This window comes from Streptopelia decaocto, assembly GCF_964273445.1.
Source record: "Streptopelia decaocto genome assembly, chromosome: 3".
NCBI classification, from domain to species: domain Eukaryota; kingdom Metazoa; phylum Chordata; class Aves; order Columbiformes; family Columbidae; genus Streptopelia; species Streptopelia decaocto.
The window spans coordinates 22943989-22971048 of NC_138656.1; the positions used below are offsets into that span (position 1 = coordinate 22943989).

Genomic DNA, 27060 nt, shown 5'->3' on the forward strand with positions numbered 1-27060 from the left:
GCAATGGGTAGCATAACAGTATTTGCAGTAAGGAAACAATTGTTTTCCTTAACTTCTGAGATGTTCTGAGTCTTTGAATATTTGCATAATCTGACATTGGTATCCCTGCTCTAAATGAATGTCAGTGGGAAAATAGTATATCAAGTGAAAAACAAGTTGATCGTGACGGGTTTCACATGCAAAAACTAAAGCATAAATTAATCCTGAAAGTACTCTACTGATACCAAAGAGATTTACAGAATTGAAATGTGGCATTTGTGTGATACCAATGCTTTTATTTTTTGTTGTTCTTTTTAAATAAAAAATAATTTAATTTACACAATTAATTAAATATTATTTTTAGTAATTTTGTCCCTCAGGCTGTGAAGAAACTGTGCTTTCTGTTATTATATACATATTTCTGCTGTTTCCTGTCACTGCTTTAATCTCAGGACTCTTTTCTCCCATTTTTTGTCTACATTCAGTCTCCTTTATTCGCAGCATGTTTGTTTGTTTGTTTTTTTTTAAGTTCAAGTTGCCTTTGTGGACAAGGAATTATTAATTGATTTATTTTTCAACAAAAGCCTAGTTTCCTGTAAGTTGGAAAGTTGCATATTTTACGCAGAAACCTATGAAATCACTTACACATATATCACTGAACTCTAAAGCTCTGCAAGAAAGGTTGTGTAAGCGTTGCAGGACTGAGTGCATGAAGTGGTTATTACTGAACATTATTATCCATTTTGTGTATGGATCTATATATATAAAAGCTCTTTAATTTCGAGCAGTTTTAGTCTAAATTAGAATGTTATTCTGGCACTGAAATGTTAATGTTTATTTTTATAATGGACACCTTTTTTGTAAGTTTGTTGTGTTGTTTTTTTTTTTTTTTTTAATCAGGCAAATAGATTTTCTGCTGTGTCTCTGGCTACTGAACTGTTTATGATTTTTTAATTGTGTTACCGAAGAATCTTTTAAACAAAACCCTACTGTGCTTAACCAGAGTGTTAATGTGTTTTGATCACTTCCTTGATTTGTTTTTGTTTGTAGATGTCAGCACTGTAATTGTCATCCTGCAGGAGCCATTACTGGGACTTGTCATCTTGTTACTGGACAGTGTGTTTGTAAACAATTTGTAACTGGCTTGAAATGTGACAACTGTGTTCCCAATGCTAGTAATTTGGATGTCCACAACCTATTTGGCTGCAGTAAAAGTAAGTGGATGTTAGGCCTTGAAAGCATGCCTTTCAAATGAATGTTGCCCTTTTTTAAAAAAAAAAGAATAGATGTAGTGAGTATTAAATTAGGTCAGCAGTACTAAAACTGGGTTTGACATTTTTTTCTCTCCCCACATTTCTGGTTCCTGATGTCTGGGTGATTTTCACTGTGAGTATCTTAGGAGCGTTTTCTAGAGAGGTGTGCAGAATGCAACCTCAGAATGCAACATGCAACTTGTGCTTGCAGTCTAACCCGGGGGAGAAGTAATGGCCTATAGTTCCTTTGGACTTCCCACCATGTTCTTCATGGTAACGAATGCAGAGTTCACCTTCTAGTTACCGGAATGCAGCAGTATTTGTACAACTTAGAGCTTAGCCCACTTTCCTGCTGTTGACAGGAGGCGGAAGACCTGTCTTCAGAAGGTCTGTTGCAGTTTTGCTCCTGGGGTTAATTCAAAATCTGCTCCTCAGTACAACGTAGCTTTGCGTTCCTTATCCTGGGACTTTTTTTCAGTCAGTTTGGGAAAATATGTGATGCAGTGTAACAGAAAGTCAGAAATTGGTGTGTGTGAGATGGGCCTGAAGCTACGTTGTCAGATCATGAATTGTAATGAAACACATTGCAATGGAACATCTGCACTTCTGCCATGGCAATGAGTCTGAATAGGAAGAGATGGCACAGTTTCAGCCTTTGTTTGTGTCATAAGTAGTGAAAACTAAATATACAGATTTGTTCACCACTTCATGGTCTCTAAGCTGGCAGGGATTTTACAGAAGGAGAGGAAAAATATTATATGTAAAAAGAAAATTAAATGTTTAAGTTGGCTTCAGTTCAATGTTCAGAAATGGGCTTTGAGGACTCCATACCACACGATGCCAAACTGTGTGGGTAGGACCTCAGCTAGTTCTGAAAAAGTTGCATTAAGTTTTTGTGACACATCTTACTGCCATATGCAGTTAATGGCCCGGTCTCGGAAGTCATGCAACCAGTCACTGAGGGACTCTGCAGATGCTAATTGGTCATTTCTGTCCGCAGACCTAATTAATAATGGCCAGGCTGATGCTACTGCGAGGGTCAGCTCAGGTAGCCATGTGTCATGCAACAACAGGGTTAGATGTTCCCAACTGATCTCTGGAGTATGATTCTGGATCATCCTTCAGTAACATATTTCTTTGTATATTTTGTATAGATATTTATGTGACATTCATCATTATGATATGCGCACACTGTAGATTTGTAAGCAGAAATGTATGTGCACGAAGAGTTTCTTTACAAGGACAGGCAGCTCACATGTTAATTCCAGTTTGTATTTCACTGTAAATTGGTTTAAATTTCAAATAATATGCAATGCAGAATGCACAATGTTAAAAATGGGATAGAATGAAGAGACTGATTTGTTTCCAAACGTGATTTTTTCCCTCAAAGTTTGTAAGTGTTTAGATACAGTTTTGTTTTGTTTTTCCCTGTACTCTTCTGTAAAGGCATAGTATCTCTTCATTGTGCAGACAGTTGATTGGCTAGTTGCTTCTTTAAAAAATGTAGGATGTTTCAACTGAATGTATAATAATAATAATACATGGCACTTTTATGATGCTGTTCATCTTCAAAGTGCTTTACAAACATAAACCAACCTACTTATTTATGTTGGTATATACATTGGATAAAGGTCAATGGCAATTCAACTATAAAATTGATTAATAATAATATGACATAGATAAATAATATAATAGATTTTAGTTAGAAAAAAATACATCAAGCAGTATTCTAAATGACAAGCGGAGTCCTCTTCTGGACATAGATGATATAGCAATTGCAGTCTTTTTGTTATTCATACCAAAATATTTTAACTTGTTGCACAGATATGAAGCTTTGCCTGACTTGATATTTGCGGTTATTTTCCTTGCAGAAGAGTATTTTGTTGACATATACTATTACTGGTTATAAGTCTTTGCCAAGGGAAGCAAATGTAAGTTGCTGTCACTGTCCAACTAACCTTCTTTAAGGAGAAGACCTATTTTCAATTTTTCAGACCAACAATGTCTTAGATGCTGCATAAAAATCTGAAATACTGTAACCTCATCTAAGTGTTCCTGCTCTGGCAAAGGGATTGGACTAGATGATCTTTTGAGGTTCCTTCCAATCCCTAACATTCTGTGATTCTGTGATTCTTCACTTTGCTTACACATCTAAAATGTGAAACAACAAACATGTGAGAGCAATATGCAATAGTGTGAGACTCAGAATGGAGTGTGAAGGTTAGGCTGGTGAATTTGTATGATTGCTCAGGTCTTGTAAGCATGTATTACATGGAGAGAAACTTTCAAAGATGCCAAATGGATGTAGGAGCACTTATTTCCCTGGATTCTCAAACTCCTGCAGTGTAGATTTACTTCCAAACTCAGCTGAACTGAAAAGTTCTAGACTGGCAACACAACAATCGGTGCTTTCTAATGGGAGATGATGATTGTGTTCTGTCCAATCCAATGAATTCTAGAAATGCAGGGTATTTCAAGAAGATGGATCCAATTTGAAGTTGACTGTGACTTCAAACTGGGTCCATCTTTTAGAAGCACCCTGTATTTTCTGCTATTTCTTGTCTGAAAGAGCAGGGCTTTTCATTATCTTATGCTAAAAGAGCTTCAAATCACATTTTAGATTTGTATTAAAAGCCAAAATGTTATGTGGCCCACTGTTGGCATAACTCACTACATCTATCACTTTTGTGGTTTGAGGTCCTCACTGTCGCTTTCTGTCTGCAATTTCACTCTTTGCTTCTTGTCTCCTGTTAGGTTGGCTGAACAGATACTAATAATAAAATTTGGTGAATTGTGAATATTAAGCAAATATCCACGTGATAGAGATGATGATAGTCATCACAGAGTGATAGAATGTCCTGAGTTGGAAGGGACCCACAAGGATCATTGAGTCTAGCTCTGTTCTCTGCGTATGACAACCCCACAGTTCACACCATGTGTCTGAGGGTGTTGTCCAGTCTCTTCTTGAACACTGTCAGGCTTGGGGCCGTGACACCTCCCTGGGGAGCCTGTTCCAGTGCTCCAGCACCCTCTGGGTGAAGAACCTCTTCCTTATGTCCAACCTAAACCTCTCCTGGCACATCTTCCTGCCATTCCCTTGAGCTCTGTTATTGGTTGCTAAAGATAAGAAATTGGCTCCTACCCTTCTTCCTCCCCTTGTGAGGAAGCTGTAGACCGTGATGAGGTCTCCTCTTAGTCTCCTCTTGTCCAGGCTGAACAAACCAAGTGACTTTAGACACTCCTCATAAAGCTTCCCCTCCCAGCTTTTCGAGAACTTTGTAGCCCTCTTCTGGATACTCTCCAGTAGCTTTATATCCCTTTTATCCTGCGGTGCCCAGACTGCACACAGAGGTCCAGGTGAGGCCACACCGGTGCAGAGCAGAGCGGGACAACCCCCTTCCTCGCCTGGCTGGCCATGCTGTGCTGGATGCTCCTAATGTTGATATTTGCCTATAATGCTTAATGTAAGGGAGAAAAGCTTATTCGGTGGTTCTGGATCCAGCTCCTGGTAGCTTACTCCAGATGTGGATTTCTGTACTGTGCTTGACTATTCTAATCCCTGGAGCAAAATATTTTCCTTTAGATCTGTGCTCCCCTTGTTTTCCCTCCCTTGGTAAAGAGGGTAGGGGGTGGCACAGTCTACCTTTGAGTCAAGCTATAGCAATCACTAGTGGCCAAAACAGAGCAGCTTTGTTCAGCGCCAGGATTCTGTACTATCATAGAATCATACATTAATACCTTTAAGATCATGGAGTTGAACTGTAAAACAGTATGTTTATGTGTATGTGTATATATGTTGATGTTTCTATCTATGCGTGTAAAGTTTGATTTCTGGGTAGCAGCCAATTATCTTAGAAAGGATCACAATCATACAGTTGGATTACCAGAGGGTGATAGGAGGGATTTTGAACTGTTTTTTCTGAAAAAGTGAGACTTTCGGCTTGTGAACTTTTCTCTTTATTGATACCAGTGCAATTAAGTAGCACTTTTTCCAAAGTTAATGGAGGTGATAGCAGAGTAGTATTTTGGTAAATAAGAATCTCAAGCTGATTTCTTAAAAACTTAGATACCTCGCTTTCATTGATTTATATTTTATTGGAAACAAATGGAAGTGAATTGCCTAAATAACCTTCCAAATTTGCCCCTTTATGTTTTTGTCATTTAATTAAATAGGGTTATTGTAACACTTGAGTGAAATTTGTAGTTAGTTGGACTTTCCATTTTTATTCTATTAGAGGAAGTTATGCCTGGCCTGTGCTAAAATGGATTGAATCCTCTGGAAAAAATAAATTATAATTGAACTATCGACTTCAATAATGTGACCAGATAAACATGTTCCCATTTTATAGAGATGTTGAAATACATTAACAACAACAAAGTGTTTGGGAAACTGTTGTGTACGTGCTTTAATTTGAGGGGGAAAGAATGATTACGTTTATTTGGCATTTGTTTAAATGCATAAATTTCTTTCACGTACTTGGATAAAAAGCTTTGCTGGAGAATATTTGGATGGATCAGTTTACTAATGTGTTGCTTGAGTGACTGTATGTTTACTTGATGTTTTTTCTTTGAAGAAAACTTAGCAGTTTCTTTGCATTGTTATTTAAATTTGTGTGATTATGGTTACATTCATTCTCACATCCTGTGGTTTTGTGTATGTTTTAGCTCCATTCCAGCAGCCGCCTCCTACAGGAGAAGTTCTCAATTCCTCTGTTATCAGTCTTTCATGGAGTTCCCCTGACTCTCCAAATTCTAACAGGCTTACTTACCAGCTGTATAGGGATGAGACTGAAATTTATACAATAGAAGACTACTACCCTTATAGTAAGTATTTATAGGAAGATGGTATCAAAAGTTTTGCCTTTGTGTGTATATGTATATATATATATGTATATATATAATATCTGCATTTTTTCTTAATTATTTCTCCTTTCTCTAATTATAATTTTCTGTGATTTTGAACACATTATTCTGTTTTCCTTTAATGAGTTACTGTTCTCTGTTATTAATTTTGTTTGAAAGAAAGGACTACTCTGGTCTAAAATCTGGCAAACTGAGTCACCCAAAATGGCTGATAATTTTTAACTTTTTAATCTGAAAAACCTGAATTTACTCACCAAAAGTATTCCCTGCAAATATATATAGGATCCAAAATCTAAAAGAGGTCCCAGAGAAAGAATTAGGGTGAATGGAAGAGACCATAATGTGCTTAAACTCCCTTTTTTCATCTTCCTGGTTTTAAACTGTTAACAGATTAGGAAAGCTTTTTGTGGTCTCTAACTTTTAGCACCTTCTGTTAAGCTATCAGTGTAGCTCTTGATTTCCCTTTAGCAGCATCACTTCTCTCATGTTGAGGCTTGCAAAGGGATCCTCAGAAGGCAATCCTCAAGGATTTGGCATTCTGTCCTAGCTGGAACGGCTATTTTGTGCTACTGTTGTTCCTCTTCTCAAACAAAAGGAGGTGGATTTGGATCTTGGTTTTATGGATATACGGCACACTAGTATGATGGGTTTTTTTAAGAAGACAGATGTGGTTTAATACCAGTAAGGTTTAATTTCTGTTCTAGCAGCTTCCTTGTTGCATGTTCATACCAATGCAGCATTAACATCTTGCAGAAGGTGAGTCTTTCTAATTATTGACACGTACCCTGGAGTAAAAAAAAAAAAAATACTATTGTTCAGTGGAAGCACAGATACTTTGGAATGCACCCAACCCTTTACGTCTTCCATCATCTCACCAAAAAGGACGGTTGTTTGGCCCCAGCTCCTCACCCCAGCCGGCAACTAAATCTGCTCGCTCACCTCTTCCCTGCCCTTGGTGGGATGGGGAGGAGAATCAAGAAACAAAAGGGAAAACTCTTGGGTTGGGATGAGAACAGTTTAACAGAGTAGGAAAAAAAAAAAACAAAGGCAAAAAAGCAATCCCCCCAAACCCTAACAAATTAACAATAACAATAATGGAAGCAGCCTGCACCAAAAGCCTCCTCTGCAGTCACAGACAGTGGCTCATGCCCAAAATACAATAGCACTGAACCACATGGCCCAAAGAGAGCTGAGAGTGTTCTCGACCAGCCTGCTTCCAGCAGCAGCAAGAAACAAAGAGACTCTCCCTGTCCAACTCCCCATTTATAACTGAGCATGACCCTATACGGGATGGAATACCCCTTTGGCTAGTTTTGGGTCAGCTGCCCTGGCTGTGTCAACCCCCAGCCACTTGTGAACATAATACCTATCTTGGCTGACCCAGCACAGTGCTACAATGTCAAGGGTTGAATATCTAGCAATACTAATAGTTTCGTGATCTAGCAATACTAATAGTTTTGTGATCCTCTTCTTCAAGTTGTACTTAGGGCTGCCTTGCCAGGGCAAACATCCAGAGAAGAGGTAGAAATAGCTGTGTCCTCTCCTTTTGCTTTGGAAAAGTTTCAGACTATCTGTGCTCTGAAATGTACTACATTACTCAATGTTTCCTATTTTTTAAGACAAAGAAATGTATGATGGTATGGTTGTACATAAATTTATATTGTGCTGTGATGACTAAGACGTGTCACTGCTTCTAGGATGTGCACAGGAGCTATTCAGGGTCATGACTGCTAAAAAGATAGGGATGAGGAAGGTAAATATAGGCTTTGGGTATACCTTTTTAATACTTATTTGCACTTCTGTTTCACTTTTCATCCAAGATCAAATGCTTTACAAATGCACTACTAAGCACTATTTTAGAAGTGACGGAGTGAAAGTGAATGTCTTCCACTGTGAAATGAATAAGGTGTGAAAATCTAGAGAACGGTTTGCTTTTCTTTTTCTAAAACAGGTCCACTAATATTGATACTGATTTACATTTGAAAAAATTATTTTTGAGCAAAGGAGGAACAAGAAGATAGTTTTATTAATCTTGTCCATCATGAAAGCAGGAACTGGGAGAAATGCAGTGGAAAAATTATTTTTCTGATTATGCCTGTGTGTAGTGGAAGATAACAGAGGGAAAAGGAGAGGACTTTCCCATGTCTAAAAAGAAAAAAAATAAATTTGAAAGGTTACGGTGTTCATAATGATCTCAAGAAGAACATGTAAATGGGCATAAATATCTTATGTCTGCAATTGGGGCTGGAAAGACTTCAGTCGAATTCAGATTATTTTTAACATGTTAGACTGATAAAATTGTCTTCTTACCTTTTTGTTTTAGGTGTTCAGACCTTCACTGATACCATGTTATCCCCATATACCTTCTATTCCTATTACGTCCAAGCCAGCAACGTTCATGGTTTGACTAGAAGTGCTTCAGTGATGTACAGAACAAAATCTGGGATTCCTACAGGGAACTTGCATTTAAATCCTGTTTTTCCTGTTAGTCACCACTCTGTTTTACTTCACTGGACAAGTCTCTCCAATGACTCTGGGCCCATAGAGAAATACATTTTGACATGTACTAACTTAGCTGATCTTAAGCCTTGTGGTCAGTATGAAGGCTTGAAAACGTCAGCAATTCTTTGGAATCTCATTCCATTTACAAAATATGTTTTTTCTGTGCAAGCTTGTACCAGTGGAGGCTGCTTAAGGAGCCAACCAGTAACAGTAATTACTGCACAAGCACCTCCAGAAGAGCTACGCCCACCATTGATAGAAACTATCAGCTCTACAGAACTGGCTGTGGAATGGTCACCACCCGAGAAACCAAATGGTAAGACATTGTATTTACTTTTGTAAGTCAAAGGTTTTGCAAAGAAGCAGCAGCATTTCCTCAAATCTGGTTAGAATATACTTAATGAGACATGAGACGTGGCTGACACGCCGGAGGGCTGTGCTGCCATCCAGCGGGACCTGGACAGGCTGGAGAGTTGGGCGGGGAATAACCTAATGAAATTTAACAAGGGCAAGTGTAGAGTCCTGCACCTGGGCAGGAACAACCCCAGGTTCCAGTATAGGTTGGGAGATTACATATTAGAGAGCAGTGTAGGGGAAAGGGACCTGGGGGTCCTGGTGGACAACAGGATGACCATGAGCCAGCACTGTGCCCTTGTGGCCAGGAAGGCCAATGGCATCCTGGGGTGTATTAGAAGGGGGGTGGTTAGTAGATCGAGAGAGGTCCTCCTTCCCCTCTACTCCGCCCTGGTGAGACCACATCTGGAATATTGTGTCCAGTTCTGGGCCCCTCAGTTCAAGAAGGACAGGGAACTGCTGGAGAGGGTCCAGCGTAGGGCAACCAAGATGATTAAGGGAGTGGAGCACCTCCCTTATGAAGAAAGGCTGAGGGAGCTGGGTCTCTTTAGTTTGGAGAAGAGGAGACTAAGGGGGGACCTTATTAATGTTTATAAATATATAAAGGGTGAGTGCCATGGGGATGGAGCCAGGCTCTTCTCGGTGGCAAACAATGATAGGACAAGGGGTAATGGGATCAAGCTGGAACACAAGAGGTTCCACTTAAATTTGAGAAGAAACTTCTTCTCAGTAAGGGTGACAGAGCACTGGAACAGGCTGCCCAGGGAAGTGGTGGAGTCTCCTTCTCTGGAGACATTCAAAAACCCGCCTGGACATGTTCCTGTGCGACCTCACCTAGGTGTTCCTGCTCCAGCAGGGGGATTGGACTAGATGATCTTTTGAGGTCCCTTCCAATCCCAAACATACTGTGACTGAATTAAGTAAGGCATTTGCCTGAATTTGCACGTCTACCACTAAATGTATCTTCAGAGTCTGTGTTTTATTCTGTTGGAGTCCAGAACTCCAACTGAATGTGTTTGGTCCATAATTTAGCCCTTAGTGGCATCTGCTGCAGCAAAAATCACATTTATAATTAAACATTTACAGTGAAGTTAATTTTTTCCTAATTTGCCAAATCGCCTAGTTCAGACAGATGTGGTGATATTGCCTTACAAAGAATAAATAAACAGATAACAGTTATGGAAAAAATTGTAAGAATTAACAGAGAAGTCTGTTTTTAAAGCCATCCGTCATGTATAGTAACTAATTCTATTACCAGTATAACTTTGTTAGGGATTAGGCGATTGCCAAGAGTTGCTGGTCGAACTTGTGTAATAATATTTTAGATTTTTGAGACTGAGAACACCGCTGTTGTAGAATACTTCTGTGATGCCACAGATTTTACTGTTGAACACTGTATTGTTTAGTTTATGTGCAGTTTTGTGAACTTGCACTTACATGCACAAATATTTGTGTATGCGCAAGCAAGCATTTTGATCTGTTCACAAAATGAGCATCTGTGTATGGGGAGCTCAGCTTTCTCTTCAAACTTCTCATTTGACAGCTAATATCAGATTAGACAGGAAGAATGCCCACACAAGAATGCTTATATGTATTTAAAGGGGTAGTTCCAATAGTGCAGGTTGTGATATTTGCTAATAGCACTTGTGTCTCAACCTGTAGCATATACTCCTTACAATATTGCTAGCACAGGAAGGTTTAGGCAATAGTCTTGGTGGGTTTTTATTTATTTTATTTATTTTTTTTTTTTTTGGTTTTTGTTTTGTGTTTGTTGTTGTTGTGTTTTTTTTTTTTTTTTTTTTTTTTTAATCTGGTCAGATTTCCTGGTCTTTACAAGGACAAACAGAGAAGCTGTTTCTACCAGGCAACCTCGCTAGTTCTGTGCATGAATACAGGCCCAAATGAATACATTGTATGGTCATTAATTAACTCTGGGCTTTACTGTGTCTCTCATCTTTTCCATTTGGGAAATCTCCAGTCAGCTTTCTTACAGTCTATTTCTAGAGTTAAATTGCTTTCATGATTCAACCTAGGTCATGTATCACTTCATAGCATAATAGTGTTTTTTTTTTTTTTTTCCAAAGTGGTGAGATCTTCCTGCATAGGGAAGAGGTTTACATTGGTGGAAAACTCACACACACACATCTCCTCTCCAGTAGTATGTTCTGAAAGGTTAGCATTAAACTGTCACTTAAGAATTCTCTACCCATTGTGCAAAACAAAACCAAACAAACAGAAACCAAAGCCAAAACCCACACCTTTTGAAAATTAGAGGCCTGAAGTAATTTCCAGTTAACATTCAGTAAGATATAATCTTCCACTGAGGCTGGTAGAACTCATACTGCAATCTAGCCATTTGCTTTCAAATCCTGAAACTGCATGGAAGGGAAAATAGTGTAATGCAAGAAATACCAAAGTGAACATTTGGATGAAAATAGCAGAAACTAGGAAAACTTCTTATGCTGTATTTTCCATGATGATGATTGATTGATTGATTGTTAACTCATGAAATATATTGGTGTTGGTATTTTAGAAGAACTGTAGAAAGTGTTCAAATGCACTATTTTTTCTGGCTCAATTTTCTCTAGGCATAATTATAAGATATGAACTTTACATGAGGAAAAAATCAAAACAAGCTGGAAACTTTCTTCTTCCTGAAATTCGTATTTTCCAAAGCAGTGGATGGCTCAGTCCTCAATCAGTTATGGAGTCTCCTAATGAAAATGCCCTGGCTCCACCACAAACCAGTACCACAGTCACCGATCTGGAGCCATTCACAGAGTATGAATTTTATGTGCTAGCAGTAAACATGGCAGGTAGCATATCTTCAGACTGGATATCAGGAAGAACAGGAGAGGCTGGTAAGTATTGGTATCAATTTGTTTTATAGAAATGAAAAACTAAATTAGAATGCCTTTTTATTTTAATGTATTTACTGGTGATTCAAATAGGGACAAATTCTCTTTTTTTTCTCATTTTCTAACTAAAAGATAGATCAGTTTATCTCAGAACTTATTATGTTAAGCAAAAACATGTTCTTCACCTTAAAATCATATTGTTGAAGAAAATAATTCCTATCGATTAAACAAAAATTTCAAAATTACAAGATTGCAAAATCTACCAAGCAGTGTTTGAATTCCCTATTTTCCCTGTTGTTATTTATATTCTTTAAAGGGAGAATACATGAAAAAGGATTGGTTTTGTCAGAAGTGTATTAACAGTTGGTGTGAATAAAGAATGTTGTCCAAGAAGTTACATGTATTCAGGGAGGAGGTTCTAAGTTTTCCTGAACCGAGGCTTTGATTGCTAAGAAAGATATACATACGTGTATATATATATATATATATATATATTTTTTTTTTTAAGAACTTGAGAGAGTTACCTTTTCAGGAATATAGTGCTTGAAACTTTTCATATGCTTTTATGGAGGTCAAGTGTCATAATATGGACCATTTTTTCCAAAAGTTTAACCAGTTCGCAAGGGCTCTTACGACCCTTCTGTTCAGATTTTCAAAAGGGATTCCCACGACATATTATTTGAAACAACAGATATTTACTTCTATGTTTACATTATAAATCTAAGGAATTTTTAGGCTGATAAAGCCTCTGTTTTGCAATTAAACATCTCTGTTACATCACTGATGCTTTCGTTTGCTGTTATTTTGAAAATCTTGTCCTCAGTCACTTGATCCCGCAAAATAGCAGGGTAAACTAATTCCCCTTTCAAATGAGTCTTTGTGCTTATCTGTTCTTAAATACAATATGTTATAAAAGTGTTAAATTGTATTTGGGAAGAGGTCCATTAGTGTGGTTGTTTGTATGTAGCAGAAGTGCTATGAGTTGGTATCCTATTATTACAGAGTAATCAGGTGGGGATTTAACTGCAGTGCAAACAATCCTTTTACAGATTTACTATGGAAGACAAGGGAACTGTTTTGTAAGAAGTGAGAGACATGTTAATTTCAAACTGGCCTAGCAAACAAAATTGCTTTTAAGATGCTGAAGTATTGAACACTTTTTGCTTTTATCAGTTTTTTCCCAGGTTGCATGAAGTTTTTTTCAAGACTTTTTCATTTATATGTACTTTCCTACCTGCTGCAGGGGTTAGGATATCAGTGCTGATTAGTATTTCTGTGAAGGCATCAGCAGAGTTTTCTTCTGCATTCATGGCCAGAGTAGAAAACAGGAGAATGATGGGTGAGGTACTTTTTATGTGCTATCAAAATAATATGAAAATTCCTGTTAGGCTTGAAAATAAAATTCAAAAAGAAAAAGACTGTCTGAAATGGTGTTTTACAAATACAGTGAGAAAGCTTGCATTAAACACATTGGTCACTTTATGAATGTTATTTTATTAATTTGATTTTAGCCCCAGTGTTCATGCCATCTCCATCAGTATTCCCTCTTTCACCATATTCCGTCAATGTGTCATGGGAAAAACCTGAAGATAATTTAGCAAGAGGAGAAGTCATGGGATACAGCATCAGTTTGATGACAGAACAAAGGTTCTTGCCACCATTTTCCCAGGTATTATTGTTACATTTAATTTTTTCTAACTGGTAATAATAGAATTAATAAAGTCTGATGCCCTCTTTGTCATTGTGATGAATTGTTTCCCTGAGTTGCTGGATATCATCTGATCTAACTTTTTCACCTATCAGTTTATCTTGAGTGTTCTGTAATGTTGTATACTACTTGCAGGTTTTATGTTGTATTCCTGAGCTGACTTGTTTTCAGTAGTGAGTGAGATTCAAAGTTAAGAGTGATGAAATTGAGCAACAACATTTAAATTGCCTTGATTTTTGCATGTTCTGATTCTGTATTGTTGCTATATTTGGTGATATGTTTAAAACAATGTTGTTTTGTAGGAATCTGCATTTTCATTAAGAAGGCACCAGTCTTGCCCTCCTTGGACCAATCTTTGAAGTGGGGAAACCTAAAACAGCAGAAAACAAACTTAATAAAGTCTAAATACGTGATTTTAAAATACTGTTTTAATTTGAGTGACTGGGTTTGGCAAATACCATGGCAGTAGTAGTAAGCTAAAGCCTGAGAATTAGCAAGGTAATAGGTAATCAGGATGTGGGAGTGGATCTTGGGCTCTGCCATTGTATTTCTCGTTTCAGAGCTGATTTTGTCCTTTGGTGCTACCACAGATTGGGCCTCAGTTTATTTGTCTATGAAGAGAGGATACTGTTGCTCCTAGGGCTGTTGTAGCAATATGTAAATGTAAATTCCTTCTAGTCACAGGCTTGCAAGCCTTCTCATCTAAGTAAACATCTCATAAAGAAGTTATCTGAAATACAACAGTTGACTCAGTTCCACTCTTTCTGATAGGTCTAAGTGAAGCAGATTGAAATGTCTGTAGGTATAGTTATTCCCCTCCCTCCTAATGCCTGCTAATCATGTCACTCATTCAATGGTGGTCAGATGTCACCACTTAATAGTGTCATCTTCGTCATCTGGATTGTAGCTGCACTGTTTGTAGAGATAACTGCACCACCACATAGTTTTATGAGGCAATAACTTTGTTTCCTCATTTATCCACTCAGGAACTGGCTTATTGCCTCATAAAACAGTGTGATGGGAAGTATTATTACCTAAATCCTATCTTGTTCAGATTCTCCAAAATAATCTTCTCCCTCAGTTGGTCTTTGCAGGCTTTTCTGTATCTAAATGAAGGAATCTGCAAATTCAGAGACAAGTTTCTTATTAGTGAACATGTCATCCATTAATAGGAATGAAAATATTATTAACCAACTGTTGTCTTCCAATCTGGTTGCTTTGCAGGTTTTGCATATAGCTGAGGCTCATGAGCTATCCTACGTAGTGATGGGATTAAAACCTTATGGGATGTACAACTTTACTGTTACTCTCTGCAATCAAATCGGTTGTGTAACCAGTGAGCCAGGCATGGGGCAAACCTTGGCAGCTGGTAAGGAAACAGTCTGTATCAAAGTGCAAAGCTCACACGCAGTTTACTAATGAATACCATTAAGATGATCATAGTTTGATGCACAGTGACAGGGGTAGGTGTTGTATTAATACAAAGTGACTTGCTTGATTATTATTTATTTATCTTGACGGATTAAACCCAAAATGTTTTCAATGAAGGTTTAAGGTTGCACTCTTATGGCAATAGGATTTGTGTACTTCTCTTTCCATTACAAGTTATGCATGTGTATATTTATGTTCATGTTTATTTAAATGGTTACTGTACATAAATGTGACTGAACACATTCATTTATTTATAATGCTAAGTAGTTAATTTGTTGGTTTTAGTGTGTGTCACTTTTACACGACAAGACGTGAAATGCACATGCTGTGCTAATGCCTTGCTTAACCCATGAAGTTGCATCGTTTTTGTTTTAAACTCTAACATATGTACATAGTGTATTTGTGTGTCTAAATTGGAAGCAACATACATGCCCTGGGTCTGCTCTTTCAAAAATATTTGTTTATTTAGCCCCCGAAATTTGAAATTTTGCTTTGTAGATATGTATACATACACTTTTCTACAGAAACAACGCTTAAGAAACTGCACATATGTGATTGTGCACTTTAATAAATTGTCAGTCTTTGAGTTAATTTCAACCACATGTCAGGGACTTCAAAGCTACTAACTTTCTACAAATTTAGGAGAAAATAAGCATCGGTACAGAACAGAGATGGAGAAAGCCTGTATTTACTTTGAAGAAAAGACTGGCATGAACTCACTTCTGAGGATCAAGTGGGTTTTGAGAGAAAAATTGTTAGGAAAATCAGCTTCACAAGTCTCTTTATTCATGGAACAAGGTAGTCAATGCAAGTCTTTAATACTATAAATATAAGCTCAGAATCCATGCTATGCGTCATACTGGTGCTCACCTACAGAGAGCTGACTATTTCACATTGTGTTTTCCTTTTTTATAGGTATTTAAAACACATTGATTACTTTCACAATATTAGCATTTTCAGTTAAACAGTTTGTGGTGGTCTCATGTAGATGTTGTGATAATGATCTTTGAAATTACCTGTCTTATGTAATTTTGTCTCCCGTAAGAAAAAATACCCTGAAAACTTCTGCTGTGCAGAATGTTTTCCTAAGTTCTCTGGGCTGTATTGAGTTGCTTGAATTCCATCTAAGTTCCTCTGCATAATCAACAAAGAGATATAGGAGTTTCCAGACAGAGAATAAGAAGTTGCCCAGAGCCAGTAAATAGGAAGCTTTATATACATGAACTGAAGTGGAGTTTAGGCTGTTGGGGTATTACCTCTAGTGTGTCGTCTGTTCTTCATTTGTCTCTTTATTTAATTGCCTTTTTCATTTGTTCTCGAGTGGAAGATAGAAAACTCGTTCCTTGATTCACCATATTACCTTTGCGTATCAGTAGGCAAAGATTGCTCTGTCAGTTGTCTCTCTTGCTGAATTGTGGATTTCAAAATTTATTTTCTTTCTTTATACTGCCAGCTCTTAAAATTTCAAGGTGACCAACTAGAGAGCCTCCTACTTGTATGAGTATGACTTTATGCTGTACTACACAGCCGTGCAAGGAGCAGCATTCCAGTCTGTGCTTATAACCATGGAAACAAATATGGCCTAAATGGCACACCTTATTGCTACAAATGATCCAACTTTGCATTTATACATTTATTAAAACATTCAGAAATAATAGCTTAGTTGTGCCTGACAGCTTGTTTATGACCATCTCCTCTGTGGTTGTGTTAATACTTAGAGACCTATCACATTAGAGAAGACAGGAGAATACAAAATAGAACAACAGACACATTCCAATGTATTAGCTGTTTTGCGGTGTAGCCCTTTCCTGCTTACTGTTGTAAGCCTTGATAACAAAAAGCCGGTCTTGTTTTGGGTTCCTTTCATGGTTTTAAAGCATTTTAATGCAATGTCTTGAATTTTTACAAACTAAAGAGTAAACCACTTAAATTTTGCATGCAATTTTATCTTTCATCATTCATAGTTTTAATTTCTGGAGAAAAATTTTTAATAATCTCCATGCGGGTTGTGTTTTTTTTTTTTTTTTTGTGAGTTTTTTATGGATGCATGTTCCATTTCATAAAGTTCTGTAAAACTGTGTTTCCAAAGAAAATTTAAAAGAAACACTACATATGTGATGGCTTTAAGATCAAAGTGAGTTCAAACTTGGAACAAAGTTAGGTGAAACCATTCCATCATTTGTAAAAATAAATGATCAAGTCTTAGTCCATTAATATCCTTTTGTGTCACTGAATGGTGGAAAATGAAATTAAAATTGCCTTTCTAGGACTGTTGAGGAGTTCTTTTTCATGAAGGAATGTCTCCCTGGCACAAAAACAACCTCCATGGCTGGATGCCAGTCCCCCTTCATGCCCTGGCAAAGGGAGCTTTTTGGAGGAAGTCTCGACTGAAATGTGCTCCAGCATGATGGTCCCCTTGTATAGTAACACAATCCAGGAGCTTCGAATTGTGTTCCAAGTTGAGCTGCAGCTCATACTAAATTACACTAATTCTTCTCCTCTCATCCTGAGAAGGATAAGGGAAAACCACCTCTACTCCTTCCCTGTGTGGAGTACACTGATTTATTACACAGAACATTTAAATCAATAGGTACCTTTATGATGGTGATTTTTGACGTGTCCAGCTGATGTTTATTAGCAAGGCACTTGCTTTTGGAATTGCCAATGTCTTCTAAAATTTGCCACTAGAAGTCTCAAATAATTTTTAAGCTTTTTTTTTCATATCCCTTAGGTTAATTTGAAGACTAGCTACAAAAAAAAAAAAAAAAAAGGTATTTAAAAATCTATAATTTTTCATTTTCTCTGGCAACCTTATCTTTTATAAGACATAATACAGCAAATAAAAACAAGGACAGAAACAAGGCATGAAAACATTAGAAACATAAATGCTGAGGAAGGAAAGAGCTTTTGAGAGAGGATTTAAAAGATATTTCTGCAGTCAGGGACAGAATTTAGTGATAAGACCTAAGGGAGCAGGAGCATCAGAAACAGTCTGCTGATCTTTCAATGAATAGTCTTTTGGAGTATAACTTAAAATTGGTTGAAATAATCAAAAAGCAAACATAACAAGTAGATCCATTCTAGCCTGGTTCAGTATAGGCATTTGTACCAGGGGTATCTCATGAGTATCTTTGCAGGAAGAGAGTGAAAGAAAACTACAATCAGCTGTGTATCTGTCAGACCGGCAAAAAAGTCTCCTCACCAATATACAAAGCTACAATATTTGTAAATGGTAATAAAAGAAGACAACTGAACCAGAACAATTTGAAGGAAGGGAGTGAGGAAGGAAACAAAACAGAATAAAAAAAAAAAAGCTGAGTGGAAGCTATCACAAATGCATATAATGCATATGAAACCAGGAAGAAAAATAGGTCTGATGAATGAAAAAGCTTGCACAGGTATGCCTGATGCCAGCTCCGAGAATACTACAAAGTGTTGGAAGATCAGTGTTACATAGTAGTGCCGTATTTGGATGAAAGATCAAAGCAAGCATGTCAAGATAATGGAAGAAGAAAATTAACCCTTGTTCATTACTTAAAGAGAAGGTGATTGGACTCAAATAGAACCTCATTTTGGTGTTTGGATACAAATACATAGATAGTTTTTAGACTCAAATAATTAAAAAGTATTTGATACTTATTTTGATCAGTATTTTAAACGCCTAAGAATGCACAATCCATATATATTTTATATACTTTTTATGCACTGCAATATTGTGCACATGCTAGTGAAAGCCTTGGCTGATAGATGAGGAAAGTTCATTTTTAATACTTTGAAACTTTGAAATTCAGTTGGAGTTTTGTTTGTGTCCCTACCCCAAGATCATCAAGTGGAACTGCATGTATGTAAATACAAGCAATGTTTGACAGTAATTATACGTGTTTCGTCTCAACACCTGGAGTCACATTTTACTTCATTCCTTTCTCCAGGTTCTGCTGAATTCAGTTTCTTGTTTATTTTTTGAGAATGGCGTTGTCATTGTTGTACCAGGTCTTGGTGTGGTTTTTGTTTGTTTGGTCTTTAATTCATTTTCAAAAGTGGTTTTGAAAAGTATTATTATTATTATTTATTTAATTTTCACAAGTGCTTTTAGTGGTTCTAGTTCACGTAGTACCTTGGAATCTAGTTCATGTGGTACCTTGGAATGTATAGAACTGTACTAGCTGGTACCAGTGAAATACCTGGTCCCTTAAAAGTAGTATTTTTACGTCATTTTTGCATAAAAATTATTAATTACTTCCATTATTCTTTGCAGCATCTACCAAGACCAAATAATCTGGTTTTCCAAATGTTTCAGTCAGGCAGAGAATATATTTTTTTTTTTTTCCCCAGCAACTTCTGACGTATCAACAGGATGGAATTACCCATGTGAGTGCTTGGACTAGTACAATTGCTTAGTCTACCCCTCTCAAATCAGATAGTCAAAGGGTGCTTTAAACAATCTATTCAGCTATGTTTCATTAACAACTGTGTGACTGAGCTTATTTCTTGTAATTAAGTCTGTCTTGCCTTTGCCTTTTTTTTTTTTCTAAAAAAAAAGAACACTTCATTTAAAAATAATTTAAGAGACACCAAAGTATTGTGTGATTGCTGCCATTTACCTCAGCACATTGTACTTCTGATCCTTTGCTTTTGATGGCAATTACAGGGTTCAGAAGCTAATTTGTAGAAGATATTCTTCCAGCACCAGCTGCATCTGGTTTCTTGGCAGACTTCTCAAGCAGTTGTATTGGTGGCTTTGGAGTTGCCTCTGGGTTTGCTGGGGTAATGATGCTGATGGGCTTTCTGGGCTGCCTTACACTCGTTGATGTAGTTTTCTTTTTTATTACCCTTTTAATCTGAGTAATTTGTCCATTTTTTCCCTTCATGAATAATGCCCAGTGCAAGCCCTTTTCAAAAGCCTCAACCCATTTGTCATGGCAATACAGCATTTGTTTATAGCTGTCATAGACTGCTTTTCTACAAAAAGCTATGCCTCAATTTTAAAATCACAAATACCCATTAAACAGCTAATAAGTAATGTATATTTTCCTTTGTTACAGAAGAGAAATACGAGGGCCATTTGCTGCTGGCCTGAAAACACAGATTGTTTTGCATGCATGTACATAAGTCTCTTCATTGTGAATAGGACCCAAAGTGATTAAACAAGCACTCTTAATATGTTAATTTATAATTTTAATTACAACAATCTTGTATATATAGTCATTAGTGCATACTAATATAAATATTTTTCTACCTTTTATTCATAATGCATAAACCAATCATCCAGTTACTTCTCGGCAGTTGCCTGTTTCCGTTTCATAATACAATCTTTGTTCTTAGTTATGAATGCATTTTGTTCATTCCTGTCTTGAATAATCCCTCATTAAGCTAGTCACTTTCTGCTCCATGCTAAAAAGGAAAAATTATCATGCAAATGTGGCATGCCATATTAAAAAGCACATTACCAAACACTTTTGTTGCTGTCCTTCAATTAGTTTCCCTTCTTTGAATTTAATTTCATTTGTTGTTAAACTACTGACTTGATGTATGGACTCATGAATTTGAGGCTGCTGCCAAGAATGTAGCAGGAAAAAAAATCAAAGCCTCTTCAGAAAGCTGCAGAGGCAAAGCTGAAATGAATTTGCTTCACCTTTGACAAGAACACTTGAGCAGCATTGGAATCCTCTGATGATTCAGCTTGGCTAATTATCCAATTATTTATTTCAAGAATAAAGACACTGTTTTACAATTAGAAAAGTGTAAAGTAATCTGAGAAATTTCATAATGACAGATGACTTAAGTAACTTCTGAGATAAATAGTATCTGCTCAAACTTGTCTTGCCAAGTGTTCAAGATGTAGTTAAACTGCTCTTTGAGTTTCAGGAAATTTCTAGGGACTTAAAAGTTATTTGTTTCTTCTCCCCTACAAACCACATATTATACTTCAGAAAATGGCTCAGTTTGTTCTTTTCCCTGTGTCAAATTTGCAAGGTTTTTAAGCTATGTTTAAGTTGGATTCCTCTTGATTAAAAGCTTTTGGTTCAAAGCAATACTTTTTAATTGCCTAATGATATAAGTCAGTTCTTAGGAAAGAACTGTGCATTTAGGAGTTCATTTGCAATATAACTGAAAAATTCATTGCATGGCAGTAAAACAATTTACTGTTAATTACAAGGAGAAGAATTTGCTGTACCATGCTCACAGATTGCCATGAATCATGCAGCACTCCTAGAGATTTATAACAGATGTGTAAGTGGGATGAATTAGCAGGGTTTAATAACAGAGACACAAATCATGCAGACTTCAAGGAGCTTTAATTGATATACTAGAATGTGACGGGCATGAATCACTCAGCCATTCAACAGCACTGTAACATATGGTCAGCTCAATATGCTGCATCTTAAATCGGTTGGTGAGTCGTTGGTCGTCCCATATGGTGGAAGCAATATATTTCTCATGATTTAAAAAAAATACTGTGTATTACATCTATTTTTAAAGAAATATGATTATAACATATCTGTGTTATTAAACTTTCTTTTGAAGTCCATTATGGATGGGTTTTTATTCATTTTTGTAGAAGTGTCCAACATGGACTCTAAAGAATATATAAAAAATCTAAATATTGATAAAAGACACAAGTATTATTTCTTGATTCATTTACTGTTGAAATGACTGATACTATTGTGAAGCACAGAGATATAAAAGTTCATACCAGAAATGCTATGGCGATCTCTGGGTCCTCTGGACTAATAACTTGTAGCAAAAATGAAATGGATGACCAGTAGTGAGGCATGTGATTTTTACCTGCAAGGTAAACTCTGAGATGAAAACAAATAGATTTCCTTTAAGTTTTTGCCCTCAAATTTGCCAAACATTTTTTGTTTTAATTCGTTTGTGTGCATTTTGAATTCAATTGAACAATAATTAAAAATTGTATACTTTTTTTACCTTTCTGAACTATTCAGAATCGCTAATTGAAGGCTTCTGTGGAAGGGTACACAAATATCTACCTACAGTATGCTGAGCAGTAGTTATTCAAACGTATGTAAACCTGTTAAATTAAGCCACCATGTAAATATGTTATTCCTGGGACAAGAATCTGGCAGAGTATTGAAAAGCTTTAGCAGTTGCATTAGTAAACCTGACAGACTTGAGAAAGAAGTATTGTATCCTTAGAACTGTGGCTGCCAGAATTTAATGTCAACAATTAAAATTTATTTTGATCCTTACCTAGTGTTTATTACTGTTTGTATACACAGCAGACCTTACTAATACAGAGATGCACTATTAGATGGAATTACCATCTGTTCAGAGCGAAATGCTGGCATCTGTCTTCGAGTCTAAAACTAAAATGATATTATTTCAAACAAAACAAAATTAACTGCTCTTTACTTACCAACTTCATTTTTGTGTACATGTGTGTGCATGCACACATGGGAAAGGCTTGTTTGTAATGACCTGTGTAGCAACATCTATATTTAGATATATGACTTCAACATAAGCTGTATGGACCATCTGTCTTTATTGGTCTTTTTTGTGCCCTCTGCTACACAATGACATGCAGCAATCATGGGCTTTTAAATACTGTTTTAGCTTTATAATATTTTAAATATGTATTATATAGCAAGACATTAAAACTACATAATTAAAATACACAAAATGTGACTTTGAATCCACTAAAATGTAGTACGCTCATTATTTTGACAGATGTGTCTTAACAGAATGTGACTAAAAAAAATTAAATAGGTAAAATTATAGTCAATTCATCTTTCAGAAAGTAGCTACAGGTACCACAGTGACACCTTTAGGAAAATATATACTGTATCTTTTAGTCCTGGATATTTTTAATTTCAGCATTTAGTGCCCTGCTGGGCTAGTGCTACAGATCCTGTCTGCTCCTGTACAGAGTTTGGGTTTCTGATTTGGTGTTTCCTTTTTTTAAAACAAAACAAATAACAAACAAACAAAACTTAGTTAACCTATTAACTACAGTCTTCCACTTCTTGATGCACAGGAATTCTTAAGCATCAACAAGACTGTGGTTTTATTACTAATGTTATAGAAAGGATGCTACTTTCTGAAAGTGTAGTCTTCTGTTCCATATATCACAAAATAATAAATTGTGTCATGCCAGTGTTTAATGCGTGTACACAGTGCATTAACTGTAACTGTAGTACATTTATTTGTGCTAGAGGAGACTTGAAAATGATTAAAAAATCAATACTTCCCTGTCAGAGAAGCAAGTGTTACGATGCATTTAAGTAGTTAATTGCATAAGCCCCATAAAAGCTTCAGGTTTGGGTATCAGAGATGCCATAATTATGGTCCAACTAACTGCTGTTTATTAATACTAGACTTTAGAAGAAGATCTAGTTATTGTCATGAATGTTAGTTAGCTGTATACATTTTAGAAATAATGAATTTTAGCATTTCTGTTTTGCCATCAGTAAGCTGAACTGGAGGGCCCAGCTTCTTCTGTTCGCATTTAAAATGCTGACATACACTAGTTCCCTCAAAGGTGAAAATTTGATTGTTAAGCCATGTTTTCTATTTAAACTTGTGCATTAATACCACAATTCATTAGTGCTATGCCCTACTTATGCAGGAAAGCTTATGACCTCATGCTGCATTACTTCAATTTTGACATTGTAAATTTCTACCGTAGTGTGAGATACTAATTAGATTGTGAAGTCATAAATGATGCCTAAGCAGGAATTTACAGCACATGGTGTCGCTGGCAGTTTCCCAGTTCCCCCACTCCCTGCTTTCTCCAAGAAGAGTATTCATCAAGTTAGAGGGGGGCAAAGTAAAAGAAAATAGCAACATGCTATGGGCAAGTAGGACAAATGAAAAATATGTTAATGATCTTAGAAATGTGCGCATGTTTAAAAGGATGTTATTAATTCATTCTAAATGAAGCAATCTCTCCTTCTCCAAAGAACATGCACTTTGTACAATGCTCTACTGTGAAGTATTATGTCAGATTTCGAAGGCCTGTATTTTAATTCAGGTTTTATTGTTCTTCTAAGGCGTTTATTGCTCTTTACTATGTCATTATAGGAAGAAGTGATTTTTACAAGTTGTCATTGTATTTCACTTCCTGGGTACAAATTAGGTTTCTGTTGGTAGATCCTTTTCTTTATTGGGGAAAGAAAAGGAGGAAAAAAAAAAGCAAGATAAGGTGGTATAGATTCCATAGGTAGCAGAGTGTTCATGTCCTTCTCTAGATGATGTCTTTTATTGTTTCAGTGTTGGTCCCTTTCCTTCCCAGTTGTATGGCCATCGTACCATTATCCAAACAGGTTGTGCTGCCCTCCAGTGGCTTACTGTACAGTATTTAAAAAAAAAAATAAATTAAATTTTGTTCATAACTCAGCTATAGAGTGACCAACGTTATCAGAATGTTTGAAAGAATATCAGAGTATTGGTTTTAATGTTAGCAGGATTATGGTAAAAACATAACTATTTTATGCTGGTACCTTCATGGAAACAATCTTGTATGGAGCCTTGCTGTGCACTGGTGTTGGAGAAAAGTTAGAGAGGATGGGTTTCTTGAATTGAGTAATTATCTGAACAAATGCTAATGTCTTCTGTGTGCACCATGAGGAAAACAACCTGATGGGCCTTGTGGACAGATAGCTATTCTGCTCCTGTTGATGGGGATAAGCTCAGTTATGAAAGACCCATGTTGTCATGTACCATACTGCTGAGATCTAGCAAGAGTTAATTAACTGCTCAGATTCTCCTCAGATCCAATGCTGAAAGTCATACTGAGACATGCTTACAGTGAGTATGACATGAGAGGCTAATCAAGGGAGGAATACAAATATACTTCTTTTGAAGACATTGGATCAGATTGTTACAGATTGATAAAAATATCTTTTGGATATAATACTAGAAACATTTATCCAAAGCCTGAATAAACAAATGAACTATTTCTTGTGGAATTGAAATTAAGTTCCTATAAAGATTAAGAATGTGCTTTGTTTTGTTGTGTGGCCTTTTTTTTTAATATATATTTTTCTAATTGAGCTTCTATGGATAGCTGTATTTATTCTTAAGATCATCAGAAACTGATGCAAGATGTTTTGCAAAAATTATGTTATGTGCAATAAATAACTTCCCAAGTATTACGGACGATGATACCTGGATTTTTATTTTTATTCTTTTTTAATGCACAGCTCCAAGAAAACTTAGTGCCCCTGATGTTGAAGGAATAAACAGCACAACGGCAAAGATAAATTGGAATGAACCTGAAGAACTTAATGGGCCTTCTCCCATTTACCAGGTGGAAAGGATGGATTCGTCTTTAGCTACATCGACTACAGAAGTAATGAAAGGGATCCGTTTCCCAGGAAATGGATATTACAGATTCGCTAGTTCCACTATCCCCACCAATACTTACTTTACAGGTAGGTGAGTTTAAATGACTTACAAAATGTACCAGTTGTGCTCTGCATTTGTTTTACCATTTATTATTGTCTTCTATATAATTTTCATGGTAAAATCTGTAGTTTTTAATTCATGAGCATAGTGTGATTGTTGGTGATGTTGTCAGCTGTTTTGATTCTTACATAAAAAGCCTGTGGAAAACGTTACTGGTGATTTGGGATTTGTATTCCCTTGCCTTTGGACATAGAGATGTACATGATGGTGAATGTTGTTGCATATTTCACTCATTTCCTAATGATAAATATAAGATGGATTTTATTTATTTTTCTGGGACAAAAATTTTTTGATGAATTTGCTGTGATAACTAAGACATGTTTTTTTTGATATATTTTGGAGGTTTCTCAAAGCTGTCTGAGGATTCCAAAAGTACTTTCTTCCCTGTTCAGAACATTTTGGCTGGGATCCTGTTTGTTTTGTCATGGAAAGAAAAAAACAGGCTGCCAAACTGTCAAAAGTCTGCTGCTTCTAGGCTGCTGGGTATTATCTCCACTCTTTTCTGATTAGTTAGTTATTTTGGAACGGTGCCTTTTTCATATTGAAGCAGAACAATTATCCATTGTTCTGTGATTCTCATCGATTGCTGATGTCTTCTCTTTTTGGATAAAGCAAAGGTATAGACAGTGTATTTTTTTTGGAAAATATGTAGATTAACCTGGTCATATGTAGAGGTCTGTAAGTGAAATATTATTGGTGTGCATGAAGTATTAGTTTTTAAAAGTACAAGAAGAAATGGCAGGGTTGAAGGTTTAAAAAGATGTATGAAAAGAAAGTGTGTATGTGTATATATATACACCTATATAAAGTCATGAGACTGATAGCAGTAAGGAGAAATCCAAAAGGAACCTAGGTAACAGTGAAAGCAGGCATTATATAGCATGCTGATAGTGCAAAGGCCACACCACAGTGTGGCACAACTTACCCTGGTACTAAGCCTTGTTTGTTAAGACAGATAAGGGCTGCAAAAAACATGCAGCATTGTTGACACCCAAAAGAACGCCAAAGATTTGAAGAGGACTGAGTAGCTGACATCCATTGTCTACTGGGTCACCACAGGTAATTCTGGCAAGAATATGTGAGCACATATTTTGGAGGTTTCTCAAAGCTGTCTGAGGATTCCAAAAGTACTTTCTTCCCTGTTCAGAACATTTTGGCTGGGATCCTGTTTTGTGTGTGTGTGTGCAAATTCAGTTTTTGTATAAAGCAAAAAATCACCTTCTTGTCTCTCTATGATCACCCAGTGTATCTGATTTACAAAAAGAGAAGTTGAAGATCAGTTCAATTTTTTTCTTTTTCTTGCTAGGTGCTTACTTAAATGATAGACAAATAATAATAACAAGTGATAATGTGTTAGTTAAATATTGACACCATGTTGACTTGCAAAACCTGTCTCTGTGCAGGAACCAGTAGGAACAGCTGTTGGGCTTCTTTCCTCATCCAAATTGCTCAATGCTTTTCTTGGTATTAGAGTTTGCACCATTTTCTGTATATTTAGTAAAAAATCTTTGATGTATTTCTTCTGTTGTCAGTTGTGATAATTTAAACACCAAAGGAATTGTAAGCTGCAGTTTTTGTCATTGAAGCCCTGGTCAGGTCATCACTGCAGTTTATTTAAATAGTTTAATCAGACATGAAGAATTATGAGTATCACTGAATTTCCCTCTTCTCATCAGAAGTCTCC

At 36.5% G+C, this 27060-nt stretch overlaps 1 protein-coding gene across 1 annotated transcript in view; it reads left to right on the forward strand.

The window, feature by feature from the left end:
- USH2A (usherin) overlaps positions 1–27060 on the forward strand; it is a 383410-nt gene that overhangs the window by 78416 nt on the left and 277934 nt on the right. Inside the window, exons 14-20 of the mRNA XM_082050056.1 lie at positions 1030–1193; positions 5898–6056; positions 8419–8913; positions 11540–11812; positions 13321–13478; positions 14742–14886; positions 25112–25342. Coding sequence (XP_081906182.1) covers positions 1030–1193; positions 5898–6056; positions 8419–8913; positions 11540–11812; positions 13321–13478; positions 14742–14886; positions 25112–25342 — 1625 coding nt within the window. The remainder of the gene's footprint in view (positions 1–1029; positions 1194–5897; positions 6057–8418; positions 8914–11539; positions 11813–13320; positions 13479–14741; positions 14887–25111; positions 25343–27060) is intronic.